We start from the raw sequence: 22,048 nt of genomic DNA on the forward strand, positions 1-22,048 counted from the left end.
GGGGATCTTATCAATGTCTACAAATACCTTAAGGGTGAGTGTCAAGAGGATGGGGCCAGGCTCTTTTCAGTGGTACCCAGCAACAGGACAAGGTCCAAAGAGCATAAAGGGGAAACACAATAAGTTCTAACTGAATGGAAGAAGAACTTGTTTGCCTTGAGGGTGACAGGGCCCTGGCCCAGAGAGGTTGTCGAGTCTTTTTCTCAGAAGACATTCAGACTCTGCCTGGATGTGATTCTGTGCAACCTGCTCTAGGTGAACATGGCTTAGCAGAGGTTTGGACTAGATGATCTCCAGACATCCCTTCCAACCCAGACCATTCTGTTATTCTGTCATCAGCTCCTTTCCCTGCTGCTGCAGATGATTACTTTGCAGAATTCAATTTTTCAAAATAATATCTTTATAAATATTAGCTAGAATCTTTTGATTAAAATTTAAGTTCTTTCAGAAAAGATCTTTAGGAAACATGCTTTTTCTCGTGTTGTTATATGAAGTCACAAAGAATGCTGAAGTACAAAACTTCATGAGGGTAGTAATAATTTCATTCTTTTTATTAACTTTTTGTATTTTTGGACCACAAACACACACTTATTTAGAAACCTTAAAATCACATGGAGAAATATGTGTGTTCTGTTCTGCGGGTGCTTGGAAGAGATTTTATGTATCTCTGAATTTAAAAACTGCCATTACTGGAGTGTTTTTATTGAATTTAATTTATATTGTATCAGTTTTGATCCAAATTACTAATCATTGCTGTCTGGTGAAAATGCAAGTACTTGCATTATCAGTGTAAGTAGATCATATTTCATAACCTAAGAACCTTCTTTTAGAATGCTTTTAACAACAAATAGAAAGTGGAAATCTTATCCAGTCAAGTCTTTTTATGTCTGCAGCCAGAGCATTTTTCAAGTTCACAGTTTTTTTCAGAAAAGCCTTGACCTTGACGTGATGTTATACAAGCAAATAAAAGGACAGAGAGTTCAAAAACAAGTGCTTCACTTAGGAGTATTAGTATTTGTCTAAGGCGAAATATGAATACATTTTTGTTTCTATTAAAGCTTTGTAAATACTTCAGTTGTTTCTTGTTTAACTTTTGGAGGACATTAAATGTCAGTGAACAGATTGCTGGTACTTGCTTCTTTTTCTCTTACTTTCTTTCCTCAATTCCAATTTATTTTTATTCACAGCTCCCTGTGGAGGCAACTTGACTGGCTCATCAGGTTTTATACTTTCACCAAACTTCCCTCATCCTTATCCCCACAGCAGAGATTGTGACTGGACTATCACTGTTAATAATGATTATGTTATATCATTGGCATTTATCAGGTAAACTGCTACTTGCTCATAATTTTTTGAAGTCATGTTCATAACTTTATTATTAGCAGTTGTTCAGAGTTTTGTAGAGTAGCATATGTGTACTTAATATAACTATCTAAGTGGTAAGTAATCATATCTTTGTTAGCAATCACAAGAATTACATTAGAGTGTTCAGTACACATAGAGGTGGAGCTTGGGAACTCATTGCTCCTGTTTACTTAAAAGTACTCCCAGTTTACACCAACTAATGTGAAAGTGGATGGTGCTCAATTTACCAAGATTCTCTTCCTGAGAAAGCAGCATGGAGCAACTCATTGAATTTTCTCCAGCCCAGAAGGCTGGAGTGATGAACCTATTGATTCATCATATTTTGTATGAGACCATCACCTGCTATTTAAGCAAAATTTCAAAAGTGGTCTTTAAATTTAGTTTTATTAGTCAGTATCATTTCAGGATACTTCAACAGAATACTTACTGTTGATCTGGTTATTAGATGGAATTGTTTTAGCATTTTGCTTTATCACAATGCAAGATTAAATTGAGCTTAATAAAATCCACAGAGGAATTTGTGCTGTCTTCAATGTATGTAACTATAAAGTAAATTAATATATATATTATGTGTGGAAAATATGTGTCCCAACTGGGGCATATGATGATGTCACAGAAAAGTTAAGAATTGTAATGTTTCATCAAATTTAAGTCCTTCTTATGCTGGATGTTCTCTAGTAGTAGCTTTATGGTTCTGATCAGTGATAATGTGATGACTTGTTCAGTGATGTAGGTCATATAGTTGCCTGTTTGCAGTGCTCAGTGATATAGTATGTGTTTTGAAGAATTCCTTCCAAGCAAATTAATTTGTCAATTATATATACATAGTTAACAATTTAACTATTTTATTAGTGATTTCAGAATGCTGTAAATTGCTAAGCAATGTGCAGTAGCACATTTTTTGTGTGTGAAATGTAATCTCAAAATACTTAAGAATATTCTGCTTTTTTATATTGTACATTTTTATATATATATATAAAAGAGATCTTCCATCTTAGAATAAAAACAGTATTTTATAGTGTGACTCTATACCATGTGAACAGTTTATAGATGCCAAATATTGCCAAATTGTTCTTAAAATATGGACAATTGTCATGATTCTTGACGGAAGCTGACAAGCTTAGTCTTGGTCAAAGTAGATTACATACTTATGAGACTTGACTCACTTATGACAAGAAACTGTTCCAGAGTGAGAAAAACCCCTTCCTTTATAAACTTAATTCTGGGTACTCCACTGAGTACTGTTAAATATGCTTTTGACTGGGACTTCTCCAGCTGACCATTTTAAAGCCAAGACAAACTCTGGCACTTTAAAAATTGAAGCTGTGACATTTGACCTTTGCATTTCTTTTGTAAAGAAGTATTTCTGAAATAATCCAAAGGTTAAAAATTATTTCCTTTGAAGGAGCTGCATCAGGTCTTCGATGCCAACATTTTTTTTAAACAGCAGCTGGTATTAAATAGAGAAAAATAATTTGAGTGGTTGGATTTTCATTCTTTTTTAAAACTTTTTGTGTACAGGGACAATCTTATAAGTAAATTTGGTTAACTTTCTGCCCTTAACTAAAATTAAGTTCAAAATTAACTAAATCAATTAGTTAATTAACTGTGGTTACATACTTAACTACATTAAGTATTTTTTTTAAATTAACTAAAATTTAGTTAAAAAGAAAAAAATGAACTTTCAATACTACACCTTTTCATTTTAACTGATTATAGACAGAATGCTTCTTGGTCTTGGGCTTACTGAATGGTCATCCCCGGCTATGTGTAAGCATTCAGTCTTACTAGAAGCTGTGTACAGTCTACTCTGCAGCTGACTGCATTGTATCACAAAGCATTTCTACCAAAGGTTCCTGTAGATCTATGTCATTTATTTCTCTAAAGCTTTAGAAATATTTTTTTCCTATTAAAAAAGTTGACTTTTTTTTTCTAGCTAGCATCAAAATACTGTTTCTAACCAGAGAACCAATAAATACGGTATTTCTCTTGGTGTTTTAATAAAACAATTCTACAAACCATTATTTTGTCAGTGAAAGTTTTTTCTTCCTTTTGTGAAGACAGTGATACTAAACTTTTATTTAAGCTAATAGGAGTGAAAATGTTAGGCAAAGTATATTGTATCTAATATTTCTTTTTTATTATTATTCTACAGTTTCAGTATAGAACCAAATTATGATTTTCTGTATATCTATGATGGGCCAGACAGCAATAGCCCACTGATTGGGAGCTTTCAAGATAGCAAGCTGCCAGAGAGGATAGAAAGCAGTTCAAATACCATGCATCTGGCTTTTCGGAGTGATGGATCTGTTAGTTTTACTGGATTCCATCTAGAGTACAAAGGTAAATTAAATTATTTTCCTTTTCTATTAAAAAAGTTCAATGCCTGAGTGTAAATTTTCATATGCTTTAATTTTTCATAGTTTTATTCCAGGTGTTGTTTTGCTTTTCTTTAATAGTATGATACTGTGTATTATCTGTGCATATAAAATACAATGTTATAAGAGTACTAATTTAAGATAAAGCTTCTTGTATAATTTCATTTAGCTGATATATGATTATATTAAATGCATGATTCCAAAGGAAAAAAAAATAATCAGACAGCGTTTAAAGATTTAAAAAATGATGATGCTGTGACAAAACTTAACAGCACATATATTAATGTTGGGTTTTTTTCCAGAATATAATTTATTTTTATTTTTCTTTTACACAGTAGGGCATGTTGGTATATGTGCATGAATATGAAACATGTATATGAAACGATGTGCTAGAATCTAGGAGACCAATACTGAAACTTAAAAAAATATTTTGGCTAGCCCTTTGAATGCTATGCCATGGTGGAACTACCTATTTCAGACAGATCTGTCCGCGGTCTTAACACAGTAAATAAGAAAATGCAGGCTTGCAAAATTAAAAATCTATGGCAGTTTTTATAACTGCCTCTGCATGGCTCAAGAAACAGAAATATTTGATACTAAATGAATATGAAAATATCCAATGCTCTTTAAGGACAATAAGAAGGAAAATACAAATGTTGCTAACACAGAGGCAATATAGATCCTAACCTCCTTGGACTGATTTTCTCTTGCATTTATTCTGAAAGCAATTAGTAGATGCAAAATATACAAGGCAAATTTTGATGCATTTGTTGCTTTGAAAACCCACAAAGTCTCCTTTTACTTTCCTGAAGTCATTGGATTCTACAGATGTAAAGGAAGTTGTCTCCACAGGTATGAGCTGTTCCTAAGAAGTTACAAGTAGCTCTCAAGCACATTGATGGTGAGCACAGATGTATGTACTCTTCCAAATCACTTAAAAATATTTCTCCTTCGTTCTCAATTGAATTGAATAATGATAAATGCAGATGGAGGTGTTGTAGAAAGCAGTTCAGGGATGCAGAACTTCTAAAATACAAGAAAGTATATTGGTCTTTTGAAGGGGCCAATCTTTTTCTGCTCTGCTGTTGAACACAGTCTTATGGAATTAAATGGTTTCTCCCATCCACTAATCCAAGTATGAAGGATACTCATTAGGGGGGACAATCTTTTCTCATTCATCTAGGTTTAAGCAAAGAAGCAAGGCGCTGTACTTTGGAATCAAGGCAGAACACTTATTTCTGACACTATTGCTAGCCTGCATGTGCCACCAAGATGGTCTATTTCTTTTTCTGCTTCCAGGAGTCATGGTGCAAAAGAAATTATGTGTATTTTCATCACATTTGTAAAGGCACTGGAGATCAAAGTAATGGGAGGATGCAGGCATTAAGTTATGTATTTGTGTGTGTATATGTAAGTGAGGGGAAAGTTTGGAAAAAGAAACAACCTAACCCTAATTTTCCCTGTTCAGCTGGTATGGTTAGAGCTCCTGCTTTTCTCAGAGTGTCTAGAGTATGCATCTAAACATCTACCTTGTAACAATGAGACATAAACAATAGGAAGTATTTTAGTTCCCATTAAAAAATTTCAAGGTTTAAAATTTGGACAGCCCAAAATCCCTTAAACAGAAGACCAGTTTATTCAGTGAAATATTCCATTTTTATAGGGTCTATCTACTAAATATGACGCTGTCCTTCTAAACTTTAGGAGTATCATAAGAACACTTACTCTGAGGCTGTACCTCCAATACTGTGTTAGGTATTGGGCTCCTCACTACAAGACATTGAGGTGCTGGAGCACATCCAAGTAAGGGCAGCGAAGATGGTGAAGGGTCTAGAGAACAAGTCCTGTGAGGAATGGCTGAGGGAAGTGGGGATGTTTAGTCTGGAGAAAAAGAGACTCAGGAAACACCTAATTATTCTCTACAACTATCTGAAAGGAGGTTGTAGGCAGGTGGGTGTCAGTCTCTTCTCCTGAGTAACAAGCTATAGAAGAGGAAATGACATCAGGCTGTGCCAGGTGAAGTTTAGGTTGGATATTAGGAAAATTTTCTTCATGGAAGGGGTTTTCAAGCATTGAAACAGGCTGCCCAGGGAGGTGGTTGAGTCACCATCCCTGGAGGTATTTAAAAGACACGTAGATGTGGCACTTAGTGACATTGTTTAACAGTGGACTTGACAGTGCTAAGTTTATTGTAAGACTCAATGATATTAAAGTTCCTTTCCAACCTAAATGATTCTGTGATTCTATGTCTTAAAATTTGAAAGTGATAGAACTCTTATTAGTTGTCAAAAGAACAGTTGTAAAGATTTTTAACAATTTTTTGTTGGTTTCTTGCATGGTGGATTGTAAGTATCAAAATAATGTAAACATGATATCTGCAATAGAAAGATTACATGCATTTATTTTAGCCAAAATGACTAATTACGTTATTGAGGAAAAGACTCTTAACAGAATGTATTATGAGCCAAGTGTCTTTTATTTACTTATAGTGTGTGACTAGACAGGGAATGTACAGAACAGCAGACCTCAGGGAGGAGTTATTAATGGTGTGATATATCATAAATAGGAAGGAAAAGGCAGAGAAAGGTTAAGAATTGATTTAAGGTGTACACCTAAGAAGTTCTAAACTACTTTGAATAAGAGCTGCCATTCTGTGAATCATTAACATTTTCAAGAGCAGAGAATGGTTGGATTAGTTGAGGAAATTAACTAGAAATGATATTGTTGTCAGGTATAGGCACCTGACACAGACCAGATGGCCAAGAGAAATTAGATGATACCTGGAAGAAGCGGAGCCCTGGTACTCACAGAGAATTTTAACCACCCCGACAGCTGCTGCAAGGATGATGTGGTTGATGACAAGAACTCCAAGGGATCTGAGTATGTTCATGACAATTTTTTGATGCAGGTGGTCCCCTAGCTTACTTGGGCGAATGCTCTACTGGAATGTTTATTCACCATTGGGGCTGAGGACCCAATGAAAAAAAAATGTAAAAGGTTGTGGTACTTAATACCTTTTTGCCTTGTTTTTTACTGGTGTTTTGCCTCCAGTTCTTCCTGAACCTACTAGTAGGTTATGTGGGAGTGCAGCACAACCCACAGTGGAGGAAGAGAGAGTGAGGAAGCAGGTAAGCCATCTGGCTGTACATATCTCCATTGGAATATATGAGATGCACCAAAGAGTGTTGAGGAAGCTGGTGCTGCAAAGCTGCTTTTGGTCATCTCTGAAAGGTCAAGGCAGTCAGGGTGGATCCTGGTAAATAGAAAAGATAAATACCATGTGCACATTAAAGAATAGCAAGAAGAGGACCTGAGGAAAGAGAGGGCTGGTCATTTAAAACTCAGTTCCTGGAAAGATTATGGTGTCAATCTGTCTGGAAACTATTTCCAAAACAAAGGACAATTAGCTGTTTGGGAGCAATCTGCATGGGTTCACCATGGGGAACCATGTAAAACCAACACCTCACTGTGTATGAGAAGATGAAAGGCTGTGTGGACAGGGGGAGAGTAGTGGATATTGGATACCCTGATTTCAGAAAGGCCTTTGACAAACTCTTCCCCAGTATCCTGAGAGCACAACTTTGAGATAAGCAGATGATAATGTGGGTAGAAAATTGACTAAACTGCTGAGCTCAGACTCTTGGCTAGGTTAATTTTGACTAATAATGTGGGCAGTATTCTCTTTATTGATGACCTGTATTATGGGACAGAGCAAGTTTTTTGACAACATCAGTTTGGGGGTAATGTCCATACTCTGGAAGGTTGCATTGCTATTCAAAGGCATCTTATGAGGCTGGAGAGTTAGGCTAACAGGAGCCTTTTACAAATGGTCTGGTTTCAGCTGGAATAGAGTTAATTTTCTTCCTAGTATCTTCTATAGTATTATTTTGGATTGTGTGTTTAGGATGAGAATAACATGATAGCGCACTGATGTTTTAGTTGTTGCTGAGCAGTGCTTACACTAAGTCAAGGAATTTTCATGCTGCTCTGCCAGTAAGGAGGCTGGAGATGCACAAGAAGGTGGGAGGGGACACAGCCAGGACAGCTGGCCCAAACTGGCTGAAGGGATATTCCATACCATGCGGCATCATGCTCACCATATAAACTGGCAGGAAAGCTGGCTGGGGGGCTGCTGCTCAGGAACAGGGTGAGCATTGGTTGCTTGGTGGTGAGAAATTGTATTCCACATGCATCACTTGATTTCTTGGGGTTTATTTCTCTCTCTTTTTGTGATTTTCCTTTTCATTACAATTGTATTATTATTATTATTAGTAGTAGTAGTAGTAGTAGTCCTATTATTGTTATCATCATTATTATTATTATTATTCCTATTATTATTATTGCTATTATTGTTATTATTGTTGTTTTATTTTATTTCAATTATTAAACTGTTCTTGTCTCAACCTATGAGTTTTCTCACTTTTATCCTTGTCATATCCTATCCTCCACCAGGGAGGAGTGAGTGAGCGGCTGTGTGGGGCCTAGTTGCTGGACAGGCTTGAACCACAGCAGTCTGTTTTGGTGCTCAGTGTGAGGCTTGAAGGGTTGAAATGGCAACTGGTCTGACCAGAGCATGTTAAAGCAAATTTGTTATAAGCATTCATTATATTAGATTAATAGTTACTGGTCACAGAATGTTGATTTGTTTGCTTTCAGAATTGTTGCACTTGTTCTCAGAGTTGTGTTATGTGACACCTTACTTGCTGTGTATGTTCCCTGTTCGGCTGTTTGTCACCACTGGGGGCTGAATTAAGGTTATCATTTTGCTGTACTGTTTAACACTGGCTTATGATATGATAAAATTACTGATCATGAGACTAGTCTGGTATTTGTACTCAGTATTGCTGTCATTGCTGTACTCTGCGAACCATCTGTCACAAAGTATTAATAATTACACCTTTTACCTTTTCTCTGTGGAGAGTCAATCTATGGGGGCGGCAGGAGGGGACACTACCTCACTCCTTCACCTTCCCTTTCTCCTTCACCTTCCCCTTCTTCTCCAGGCTAGTTACAATAGCTCTTGAGCATTTTGAATATCCTTGGGAAATTCAAACCAGCATGTTCATAATGCTGTGTCTCCTGACTGTGTTTCAGGTCTTGTTTAAGGTTAAACAACTGTTTAAGAGTACCACCCAGAGATATTCCCCAAGGCTGGATAGTTATGAGTGGCAGGGTGTGTGAGACAGTATGGGCAAGTGCCTAGGACAGTGGACACTTCCAGTGTTTTGGAATTTCACCCCCCCCGACAAGAGCAGAATCCTGAAAAACTAGTAAAATATTTGGAAAATGTATGCTGTCACCCTGACAATTCCAGAGACACAAATCACTGCAATGTGCTGGGGCCTGGCCCATGCCTACTGAGCCCTGTTCAACAGTATTCATTACCCTCAAGGGGAAGGGAAGGTATCTAGATCTGATGACAAAGTGACAGGCACGGCAGTTACTTCAACCCCCATGACAGGGAACCAGTTCTACAGCAGAACCAGAGGACCGACCTGCGCTGATATTAGTCACCGCTATACACAAGGAATACTGGATGTGAAAATTCATTTAGTAAGGGAGAGAACTCCTACTAAGAAGGGGGAAGGAGGAAGAAGTGGATGAGGCAGATGCTCTGAATCAGGGCCGTCACCAGAAGAGGAAGAGTAAAAAGCAAAACTTATAAACGAGGTGATAACCACCTAACCCCTATCCCTAACCAAGCTGTGAGATATGTGAAAAGATTTCAGCCATCATCCAAGCAAGCACATTGTCACCTGGCTCCTCCAGTGCTAGCATAATGGGGACAGTAGCCTGGAATTAGAGGGTAGGGAAGCCAAGCAGCTGGGATCCTTTTCTAGGGAAGGGGGCGTTGAAAAATCAATTGGAAAAGGGGCACAAGCCCTCAGCCTCTGGAGGTGATGCCTGTCAGGTGTGAAAGAAAGGTATCCCTTCAGGGAAGATGTCATATGTCACCAAGGTGAGTGGACCACCACAGAGAGAAGTATCCAGTATCTGAGGGAATTAGCTGTGCTGGAGGTGATCTATCATGACCTGTCAAACAAGCAGTTAACCTAAGATCAAGAACTAGTCCACTGCACACAACCCATGTGGTGGAAGTTTGTACATAGCACACACTGTCATTGCATGCCTACTCATTGGCAGTAATGACCTGGAAAGATGGAGAGGTACAAACAGTGGATGCATTGGCTGGGCAACTCCCACGATACGAAGAAAGTCTCTCATCATTCCTATGGGCCTGCATCTTGGCTGTAGATAAACTGTCCTGAGAGTTCCAGCAATTCAAAGAGGATACGTCCTACTCCTCACCTGTGCAGACCAGTTATTTCAGCTATTAGCAGTAGGTGTTCCTGTGCTCAAGAGAGAGGATATAATGCGTACATACCACGAGTCACCCTATGGTTTTACCTGCATGACCACAGAGCGGACATGAGGAAATGGGATGGAAAATCTGTGTCGGCCCTAGTGGCACGGGTATGTGAGTTGCAAGGAAAACCAATCACTAAAAGGGGTTCTTCCAGGAGAATTGCTGCTCTATTTTCCAGTGGGCAGTTCTCCAGACAGAGTAGAAGGGCTGATCTTACAACCAGTCTTAATGAAGAGACTCCTGATTCCTGTTTACAAGAAGAGAGTAACCATACCATGACCAGGACTAGAGGGGCCCTGCCTCCAGCCAAGTAGAGGAAGGGAACAACCACGTTTATTAGACTGTGTGAATCTGATGGGCTGGCACATCAGACCCACAGGTGTATAAGGCTCTGGTGGACCCCAGTGCATAGTGTGTACCCTAATCCCATGAGTTTACAACAGTGAAAGCAACCACTGGATGGCTGGAAACATATCCCATATCCCATGCCACAGCCTAGAACACTATCCTGGGCGTTGAAAAGCAAGCCTTATGGTGACACAGTACCCCAGAAAGAATTGAGTCAGACAGTGAGACTCATTTCCAAAACAACCACATAGGCACTTGGATGAAGAGTATATCATTGAGTGGGTATATCTCATCCTCTATCATGCAGCAACTTCTGGGAAAACTGAACGATACAGTAGACTGTTAAAGGCTACGCTAAAGGCAGTGGGCGGTAGGACCTCCAAATTTAGCAAAAGTCACCTTGTTAGTCAACACTAGAGGATCTGCCAGCTGAGCTGGCCCTTCCCAGTCAAAACTTAAAAGTACTGTAGAAGGGGATAAAGTTCCTGCAGTACACATAAAAATATGCTGGGGAAAACAGTCTGGTAAATTCCTGCCTCGGGCAAAGGCAGACTTATCCATGGGATTGCTTTTGCTCAAGGACCTGGGTGCACATTTTGGGTAATGCAGAAGGACTGGGCAGTCCAATGTGTGTCTCAAGGGGATTTGATTCTGGGTGAGAACAGCTAATGATTTGAATTGTATGATATTAATTTCTATATAATACTGTATGTCATCACTGCTATGGTTGCTATATGCCATAGCAACAGTATTACAGTAAGAATCACCCAGACTAATGAAGAATTAATTTTGATGGAACCAGAACTGGTTTCAGCATGCAACAGTCTACCACTACACACCATCTCTCCTGCCCTGAAGGACTGTTATGACAGATGGAGCCCAAAGTCATGGACTAAATTAACTCAGCAGAAGCAGGAGTGGAATCAGCAGATCCAGGCAAGTAATTTTTTTCCTCTGGATCTTCTAAGATCACACCAGGACTACATTTAAGGGCTCACCAGTGCTGCAACAATTTTGACACAGAGAAATAAGTCCAGTACAATGGAGAGTCACCAAGATGACTAGAAGGGTGCACCATCTAACATACAGAGAGGCTGAGGGAACTGTGTTTGCTTCAACTACCTAATGAGAATGTATAGAAAAGGCAGAACCAGACTCTTCTCAGGAGCATGTAGTGATAAGATGGGAGATAACGGGCACAAGTTGCAACTAGAGAAATTTCAATTAGATATTGAGGGGGAAAGAAAAAAAAATCACTCTGAGGGTACTCAGACATTGGAACTGCTTGCCCTGAGATCTTGTCATCTGAATCCTTTGAAATCATAACTGGACAGACAAAGGCCTGAACATCAAATTGGCCCAGCTTTGTGTGGGGAACTACATCTCTTCCAACCTAAAATGTTCTGATTCCATGGATTTTTTCACACAAATTGAGCATCTGCAGTTGTGTCCTGGATGCACACTAATCCTATTTTAAGTGGCAGTAGTACACAAGTTGCACTTCATTGGCAGGTCATGTTTTTCAGATACAAATCTCAGACCTGAGCCATGCCAAAGGTCTGGTCTGTAATCATGTTTCTGGTTGGGTTTTATTCTTCCCTTCCTCCCTTCATTTCTGTTTTGTAATGGAGGATCTTCTTAATAGTTCTAATAAGTGCTCTGAAGAATAAGTATAGAATGTTTGCTATAGTTACCTATGTCTGTAATATTTTTTTAAGAAGCTTATCATGGCTTTGTTCTCTTTGAGGCTTAGGGGTGATGTTCTAGACAAAGCACCTGCTTCTCTTGGTTTTCCATGTTGTTTTCCATGCATTTAGACAGTACTTTTCTAGAGGGTTTTGACATCATTACCATAGTTAGCCAACAGAGACTTCCTTGCTGAACTCGAGATTGCAGCAGCACATAGCTAGCTTGTTTTCAGCCTCTGTTTCAGAAGCCTTAACTGGATCAAAAGTTATCAGAGAAGTAATTGCTGTTTTTCTTGAAGCTTGTAAAATTTTATATACACTACAACTACCTAAATGAATCAATGTGGATATCAAATACCTGTTCTTAATAATTACTTATGTGATGTAACTATTACTTGTTATTGTACTGTTTTTCATACCAGAAGCATGCTCTGTAGATGAGATATGCAAATCCTAATAAATTTTTAACCGAATCAGGAGATTTTCACATTCTTTTGGCAGATGTGAAGTGGAAATTTCAAAATAATCATTCTGTGCTTCCATCTTCAAATGTATTTTTATGGTTTTGCAGTGTAATTCTTTCTCTCCTCTCAGAAATACTACAACATAAAAATGGCTTTAGGGGATCAAACCAAAAATCTAGTTACTTCATTAGCTTGTCTCTAGTAGTCACCAATAGTTGATATGTGGCTAAACTATATAAAAGTCAAATATGTAAGCATTGCTCCCTGTTATCTGTAAGTTTTCAGAAGCTTCATCTTAAGTACTGCCAGAATCAGATAAGTGTCTTTGTATTTAAAGGTCTTAAATAGCCTTCCAGGAATTTCAAATTTCATATAGACTTTTGGCAACCATAACTACCTGAAGCAGAAAGTTCCACAGTGCAAATATGCCTGGTAAAAAAAACAAAAAACAAACTTCTTTTGATGTATTAGAAAGTTGGCACTGATCTTGCAGAAAGTATGTGTTCCCTATTGATCTTGTCCACAACACCCTTACCTGGTAAAGAAGAAAGTCTGGTCTTCATAACATTTATTATTCCAAACTCTATCTTGCATAGCACAGAATCATCAGATTCATTCTAGCTTCCACCATGTCCTGACACAATTACTGTGTTTTCCTTAATGGAAAAACTTACAAATTTTTCAAAAATATTTACCTTTTCTCCCCTTCTGTGTAGTGACGTTGTTAATTAAAAGTGCTGAGTGGTTATTTTTGTGCAGTTTCTTATGTCTTGGATATTAAACATAATAGTATTCACATTATAGAAGGAAGAGGGAAGCAAAGATAAGAGCATATGCATGTATGTTTGAGTCTATTTCAGTATTTTGAAACAGCTATAAATAACAAAAAAAAGTGATACATTTAAGGAATATTTTCATGCTTTGCCCATCAGTGAGGAAAAAAAAAAGTTATACGAAAATATATCAGTATATCATATATATGAATATAGATGTTAATTTGGTGTTATTAATGTTGAAGTAATTCTTGGTTGTATACTTTTTATTTTGTAATAAACTAGTTATATTGGTTTCCTCGACTTACCAGTTTTCAGACCACAGATTTTAAAACTAGGATGTGTCTTATCTACTGGAATGGCATCCATAGATCTAACTTCATCTAACTATATAACTATATCATCAGTCACAGTGAACGCTGTGTAATGAAGCTCTATAGGAATTCTTTAGGAAAAATATAGGAGTCATGGTTTTGGTCATTATGTAGTAATTTGTACAGTCTTTAAAATGAAGGGGGGAGAACATTTGATGTATAATGGAAGGATTCTTAAAAAAAAAAAAAAAAGGAACATTATGTGTCTACATGGTGTGTGGCGTTCAAAGAAGACCTTGAGAAAACAAACATTTTAGGTTATATTTAGAATTATGTTTGCATTTGTTTTCTCTATAGCAAAGCTGCGTGAATCTTGCTTTGATCCTGGAAATATAATGAATGGAACAAGACTTGGTATGGATTATAAACTGGGGTCAACTGTCACATATTACTGCGATGCAGGTTATGTTCTTCAAGGATATTCTACACTAACATGCATCATGGGAGATGATGGAAGACCTGGCTGGAACAGAGCCCTGCCCAGTTGTCATGGTAAGAGCAGTTTTTCATTTATTATAGTTGCCGTTGTTATTGTTCTTGCTTTGTCATATGGAAGAAACAGGTACAAAATTAGGAGCAATTTTAATAAAATTCTCTTTTAGGGCAAAGCCTTTTTCAATGATATATTCAATAAAATAACATTTAATAACTCATGATAAATACTGATTTGTGTTCTTAGTAACGTTGGATAAATAGCCCTACAAGTTACTATTGCAAATAGAGGTTAATAGTAACGTCATCCTCTATGCCAACCTGTATTCTTCAATTAATAAATTTTCAGCAGAGTATAGTGATATATACCATATATATGTATTTAAATACAGCATTGAGGTATAGTCTGGACGTCACAATATATGTTTTTTTCTTTTTGTTATTAGTGGTTTATAAACCACATAGGTGAAATATTTGTATATATATCATTTAACCTTTTGGACATGTGGTGTCTAGAAAAATTCAGCCTTGAAATGCACTAAAGATACAGTCATTCAAACTTCTATGGTTATGAAGAACGCACTAATTTCAGGAATCTTCTCTCTTTATGTTAAATTACCACTGACTGTCTCAAATATAAGCATTTTCAGCTTTAAACTCTAAGAGAAGATTTAATTTTTTTTACTGATTTGATGTTAATTCTTACCACCAGCAATTGAGGGCCACTTCATAAAAAAGCAGAACAAAGCAAACTACAAACCAGTATTCTTCTTACATATTCAGTAAGATTAAGCATAAAATTTCTCCTATGTATCCAGATGTTAATAAAAAACACAAAAATGCCAAATTATAAAACTAATGTTTGCTTTATAAGTTAAAATAAAAACTCATTATTATGTTAATTTCAGTTCCTTTTCATAATTTGAAGACAAGAAAAACTCATTTCAATTTCCAATTTGGATATATTTATTTTAAGTAGAATATGTATTTTCTTTGATGTGTACTTTAATTTCTATTGCAAAGTGGATAGTGGAATAGCAGCAAAACAGAAGAATTGTCAGCTATAAAGAATTACCAATATTACAAGCTGTTGAAGAACTTTAGTGTTTTCATTGTCCACCAAAACTGTCACAGTACTGAACACCAAACTTCAGTGGCATCAAATAGGAAAACTGGTCCTAGCAAACTTTGGGAGTTTGTTCAAACTTGAAGACTATGTGCAATGGAAGTAAAAAGTTTCTTCCTCATTTTAAAATGAGATACAAATGTTGTTTTCTGGGTAGGAGTCAGTGAGGAAAATTGATGTATATGAAGGGAGAAAGATTTCCTTCTTTTGGAAAGTGTTTTTCATGGGTAATGAAAGGTGAAGAATTTCTTTATCAATTATGCAATAATTGTGTCTATTCATGCCTCTTATAATCTAGTTAGCAATCTTCCAGTGCTATCTGGTTTAACATTCATGAAAGGGGGAGTGTTTTGCTTTGAAGGACTGCCATTTTAATAAAAGGAAAAAAAAATCTCATAATAAAAGAAGTAGTGGGTATCTCTCACTGATTCTAACAGGACCATTTTCTTTCCTGGATGAACAAAGCCTTATTTCAAAGATGACAAACCCGACACTTCTTTAGTATATAATGTCAGAGTAGGTGCCATAAAAATGCCTTAGCTTTACAATTTTCACTTGTTTTCCTTTTATTGCTTTTTCCTTCAGTTCAGAGTTTTTTTAAGGTTTGTATATATGTTGGTGTGATGTAATATATTTTTACTAAGTAATCCATTCTTTCCACTTTTGTTTGTTTTACGTCAAGAATGACAGAATAGTTGTATAGCTATGAGAAAGACAGTATCAGTTGATCAGTTTTCAATTACATGGAGCTGGCAGAAATAGTTTGAGAGCTGAATTTTACCTCCTGACCACTAGTCTTGCCTGCATAAAAAATCTGCTTAGTAGAAAAATGAGATTCCTCCATTATGCCAGTTGTATTTTTGAAACTCCATTGAAACTGATAGTGTTACAATGAAATGTGCTTTTTTCTTATTTAAGAGAAATAAAAATTAGAAACTGAACACCCTTTATACCTGTAATGTTTTAGGTATGAAGTAAAAAAAGCTTTTTTTAAAAAAGTTACCTATCGTTCTCTCTGAACTTTTACATTTTTAATATGAATTTAGAATCCAGGTTCTTCTTTTAAATTCCTTTGAGCCATATTTAGCCGTGTAGCTTTATAGGGGGAGTGATAGTCTCAGAATATGAAAAAGAGAAATATTACAAATTAATATTCTCATTTTCCTCATATTTGGAGCTAAGTAGGTCAGAGGAAAGGAAGAGAGAACTTTAAGTGTTCCAGATAGCTCTCTGGGCTGAAGGAACATGCTTTAAAATGTACAGAATTGCTGTTGTAAAGTATAGTTCGAAGAACAAAGAAAAGCTTTTTCTCTTCTAAGAGAATTTGTGTCAGTAATATTTGCTCATTTCCATGAAGAAAATTATTAGGTAAATAACATGGATAGCATGATGGTGAAACTGATACAGGGGTCCAAAGTCAGACCCTATTAAGTAAAAACTCTTCTTGTAGTTAATATGGATATATTCACTGAATAGTAGAATCTCAATAGAGAAGGATAGAGTACTATCTCTATACCCATTCTGAGTAACTTGACATCATTGCTTAAGACATACTCCTGAGACACGGTAGATGAGTTTGAATGGCCCATATAGAGAAGTGAGTTACCAGTCTTACATGTTCTGAAGTCTAACCTTTTACATAAAATGTGGGCAACAATACATTCTCCATGCAGAATTAAAAAGAAAATTAAGAACATGGCTTTATTACTTTGGAAAGTCAACCATTTGGGATTGTTTTAAGCATTCTCTGAAAATTTGTGGTACATGAAGCCCCATAGGAAATGTTTGTTAAGGAACACTGATGTTCTCAGTCTGGTCAGACTTCAGCATGAGCTTGCTGATGAATTGCTTACTCTTTCAAAACTTACTTTCCTGGGAATGTGCAAAACCAGAAAATATAAGTATCTACAGACCCTGAAAGTCAATAACTGATGATTTTGGAGGTAGATAAAAGCTGAGCAGAGGCTTTCAGGATCATAGAGGACTAGTTTTCTGAAATCTGCTCAGCACATAAAGCTGATGTGTTTGCAAGTGTACCTTTAGGCACCTAATATTTTTTTATGACTTAGTCCTATGTGCATTAGACATGACTTGCATTTGATTGAATTCATTATTAAAAATGACCTTGAACCTCTCTAACAAGTATGGGAAGTGGACTATATCATTGGCTTCATTCTTTTATGAACACATGCAAAGATTATCCAGGCTAATATGCTAAGTTATTTGGCATTTCATGGTGGGTGTTAAGAACAGGATGTAATTAACATATGCAGATGCAATATCACAGTGACAGAGATTATGATTAATGATTTCTCTTAGCTTCACCAACTATAGTTAATTTTAAGTTTTTGGTAGCAAACAACAACTGTTTACAGAATAACAAAAAGCCCTGTAGTGGGAAATTGCATTTATGACTGTATTTAAAAACCTAGTTCCTACCAGAAGAAATCATTTATTGATCATTAAAAAATATTTCTATGTTTCATTATAGTCTATTGTTTAATCCTTGGAAATATTTGAATCCAGGCTTCACAACATCTCCATCTGAAAGATACATCTAAAAATCTTAAATATTGTCATGGATGGCCTATGATTTATTTGGTTTTGGTTTTGGGTTTTTTCTTGTAACAAACCCTCAGTATTCAGAATATTCATAAGTACTATTTGCCGTTTGTTTAAAAAAAAACCAAAAAAGTCCTGGGATTTCTCACAGAGCAATTCCATACCATGATATTTAAAAGCAACAGAAACATTCATAAGTATGATTGCAACAAGAAATCTTAATTCCTAGTCTGATGTACACAATTGCATAATATAGCCATGGTGGTTTAGTGATTAAAGACCATGATAAAAACCAGATGCATAGGTATTATGAAGAAGGAGAGAGGACCTGCTCTATCACCTGGCAGATAATTTGCATTCTTAGGATCTGGGAAAACTGGAGCCTGCAGCCTCATCTTCTCCCAAAGAAATGTTTTCCTGAAAACTGAAATTTCAGAGGAAGTACCTGTACTTTGTTTTGGTTCTGACAGTAGCTCTTACTTTAATTTGCAGTAATTCTTATTTTTCTGTGTGACTTTTTTGTTTCTTTCTACCTGTATTAACTTGTCGCTGCTGTGTGAGGTAGCTCAGATCATGTTTATATCTGAAAACTTCTAGGATGGAAGACTGTACAGAAAAACATATCTTACTATTTATTATTTTTTAATATAATAAATGTTGGCATCTTTTTCATCAATCATTCAATATTGATTATTTAATCAGAGGCTTTAAAGGTCACATTTTTATGCACTTTTTACATAGAGAAGCTGTGATTCTAGTGTGGTTATTGCATACTAGTGTGGTCTTTTGAAACCGTGACTTTAGTCAGCCAATTTTTCGCATGATAAATCATAGTCAGACTGAATAGTATTACAAGTTGCAATAAAAAAATGAATATAATAATTTTCACCATTATTGACAATATTATAAAGATTTTTCTTGTTCTTGTCATAGATAAACATGTAAGACTAGAACAAGGTAAAAGAGTAAGGCACATTAGGCTTAAGTTCTTTCTTGGGTGATTTTTATTTATGATAGGTAGGTAAAGACAAGGTTGAATATCTAGATAATCTAATTTACATTACTTAAAAATGTTCAGCTATGTTAAAAGAACAATCAGATAGATGCCATGTAATAGTCTAATTTACACATGTAAGAATTAAGGTGCTTTTTTTCTGTTTATAACACTGTGGATGTGAACATTTTTATGAAAGCAGTTGGAACTTTAATTAACATTTTTGTCCCATTCTGCATTTTTTGAGTACAAGTGTAGAATGCTTGATTATATTTCCAAATCCTCAACTATCATGTATCAGCAATTAAAAAAGAAGATTTTGAAAGGCACAAAGCAGTTGTTAGAAGCCTAACAGTCATTAACTTCCATCTGTGGTATTTAACATTTTCATCTTTAGTAAAAAACCAACCAACCAAACAAACAAAAAAACCCAACAAAAAAACCCAACAATGAAACAAAATAAATTTCTAGACAAAACTGCTTGTTTTCAATAAAGAGATAGAATGCATATCTAAAACTTAACTAAGCTCAGGATTAGATTACACCGATACTGTAGATGGATAGTAGTTAACTATTTTGGATTGGCTACAGTTACTGCTCATTAGTTAATTTTTGCTAAAGCACTTATACTTTAATTCATTTTTTCATTAATTCAATGTGCCAGATAGATATTTACTTCTGCAGTTCTCTGAAAGAGGCTTTTTCCTCAGTGTGGTTAACTTGCTTTAAAATAATGTTATCTGCGTCAGAGAATTAAGTGCAATAAACATATTGTTTTCATACTTTGGAGATGGCAGAGGACTGAATGAGATAGTAGAAAAGAAGCAGAGAAGCAGTAAGGATACAAAGCCAGGATGGCTTATAATTGCCAAAGGAGACTTCTTGCAAAATCTGAAAATAATTCTCAGAAGTCCAAAGTCTATCTTTCTCATGTTAGGAAAGGTCCTTGGCAAGAAATTCTGAGGATGACATGAGTTTAAATGGTTGGTGTTCATGGTATAAAGAACGGAATAAAAGCACTGAGAGAGTTACTGTGCAGCAGAGTGCAAAGATCAACCTTAGCATTCCATTAAGGTTGTAAAAGTACTGAAGGCATTAAAACACATGGAACAGGTGGTATAGGTCATGCCGCAATTGGAGGTATCCATTTACCTCCTCTTGAAGCATGACACTTTAAAATAAATTTATCCCTACTACTTTTACATTTGAATTATGACTAGATAAATGATATTACAGAGTGAAATTCATTAATTGCCATGGGCATGTGAACAAGTTGTGTCCCCTGCTCTTGGATTTTCAATACTGAAAGGTTGTTCAGACTAGATTTCCTCACTATCTCAGAAACCTTACTCAAATGAGCATTCATACAAGTTAAACTATTGTTTTCCTCATATTGTCACTTTTATCATGCACTGTCATGCTTGCACAATACCTCTGAGCAGGTAGAGAATTCAGCTTTATGAAATGTACACCACAAACCAAGAAGACAAAATTGATGCTTTTATTTTTAAACTACTCAATAGTTCCCCTAAATTTTTACAATTAAAACTTGTAAAATCAGTAGAGAGTGGGGGAAAAACCATAGCCCCTTCGAGTGGCTGTGCAATGTCACCAATTACTCTGTTAATACTGTATATCTTTGTGCTTGAAGTTGTGAAGGACAGAGTGACACACGAGAAAAGGCAAGATGAAGTCTGTAAAGAAGGAAAAGTAGTCCTTTAAAATAATAAAAATTACATTTATTATTAGAGAGTGTCCTATAGCCTGCATGTATACAGAAGTATTAAACAATTATTAAAAATTAATTTCTGTGTGTAAAATTATTATACCATTATAAGTAATAAACTGTTGTGGTATTTATGTTCCCAAAAAAATGAAATTTAAGGCTGAAGAATCTAACATTGAAAAGTTAATTGATGACAGAATTAAGGCTGTCATGCAGGTAAAGATGTGTTTGGAACATCTTCAACAGTGATCTTACATACTATTTTGGGTGGGAGGTGGTAGCAGTTGTTTTGTTTCAATCCAGTGATGATAAATAATTGTTTATGTTTAAAGTCAGGAGTTGAAGGGCCACCACCATGTAATCTGTTTCAAAGTCTGAAGGTGTGTAAGGAATGACTCAGGCAATTGCAGAAGGCAGACTAACACTCAGCTTTGTTAGCTGCAAGAATACTGTGAATGGGACTCAGTTTTATAGTTCCAAAGTAATGTTCAGTTTAACCACTTTAGCAGCATGCTTTATTTAAAATTGTCATATGTTGCCTACTTAAAAGCATTTCTCATTTTCTTTTTGCCCAGAATAACACATCTGTTTTATAAAATCACATAGAACATGACCCAAATACTTAAAAGTATAATTTAAATCAATTAGGTTTGTGGTTTGAATATGTAAAATGCTACTCAAACGCTACATACTCTGAAAAGTTAGGTCTTAATAGTCGGAAAGACATGAAAAGGCAATTAAAGGATTTTTAAAGAAAATATAAAGGATTTTATTTTGTGTGATTGAAATATCTTCTGAATACTAAATTTTTGTTCCCAAGCTTCCACTGCCTGTTTTTTTTTTACAAATATATTCCCATTGCTTTACTATTCCAAGCTTTCCTCCCAGCATGGTCAGTGGAGAGAGACAGGTTTTTTAAAAGGTCACCAGAGGGGATTCAAAGAAATTGCTAGGAAGGTATCTTTTTTTCATTTGCATCTGGACTTCAGGAATAGGATTTACTGTGCTTGCATGCTCAGCAGGGTGTGACTTAGAACAGCAACATGGGAAATAATGTAGTGAAATATCTGAAATCACTGTGTGGAAGGAATACTGCTTGAGATTAAAACATACATCAAATGCTGTTTTGGAGGGATTTTAAGGTTACTTTTTGTGTGTAGATGTAAATATTTAGCACTTTGAAGGTTGCTGAGAAAGTAAAAGAGTAGACATCTATGTCTGAGTATACCTTAACCGATATACACCACACTACAGACAACCTTCTGTATGAACATACTCATTGAGTGAAAGACCTTTGTACACAAAAAACTATCAAGTCAAAAAGCCAGAAAGAGAACTAACTTCCACCTAGCAGATTTGTCAGTAATTAAGTAGATATTTGGTCTTCAGTATACACTTCTTGAAGATAGTGGGCTCATTTTTCCTATGACAAGTCACTGACTGCTTACTGT

The 22,048-nt window shown here is 36.0% G+C and overlaps 1 protein-coding gene across 2 annotated transcripts in view; it reads left to right on the forward strand.

Annotated features, from left to right (window-relative positions):
• Positions 1-22,048, forward strand: part of CSMD3 (CUB and Sushi multiple domains 3) — a 720,137-nt gene that overhangs the window by 513,895 nt on the left and 184,194 nt on the right. For both annotated transcript variants that reach the window (XM_037381737.1, XM_037381738.1), the window contains 3 exons: positions 1,188-1,326; positions 3,521-3,708; positions 14,055-14,249. In XM_037381737.1, the coding sequence (XP_037237634.1) occupies positions 1,188-1,326; positions 3,521-3,708; positions 14,055-14,249 (522 nt within the window). The remainder of the gene's footprint in view (positions 1-1,187; positions 1,327-3,520; positions 3,709-14,054; positions 14,250-22,048) is intronic.

Source organism: Falco rusticolus, chromosome 3 (assembly GCF_015220075.1).
Source record: "Falco rusticolus isolate bFalRus1 chromosome 3, bFalRus1.pri, whole genome shotgun sequence".
Classification (NCBI taxonomy): Eukaryota; Metazoa; Chordata; class Aves; order Falconiformes; family Falconidae; genus Falco; species Falco rusticolus.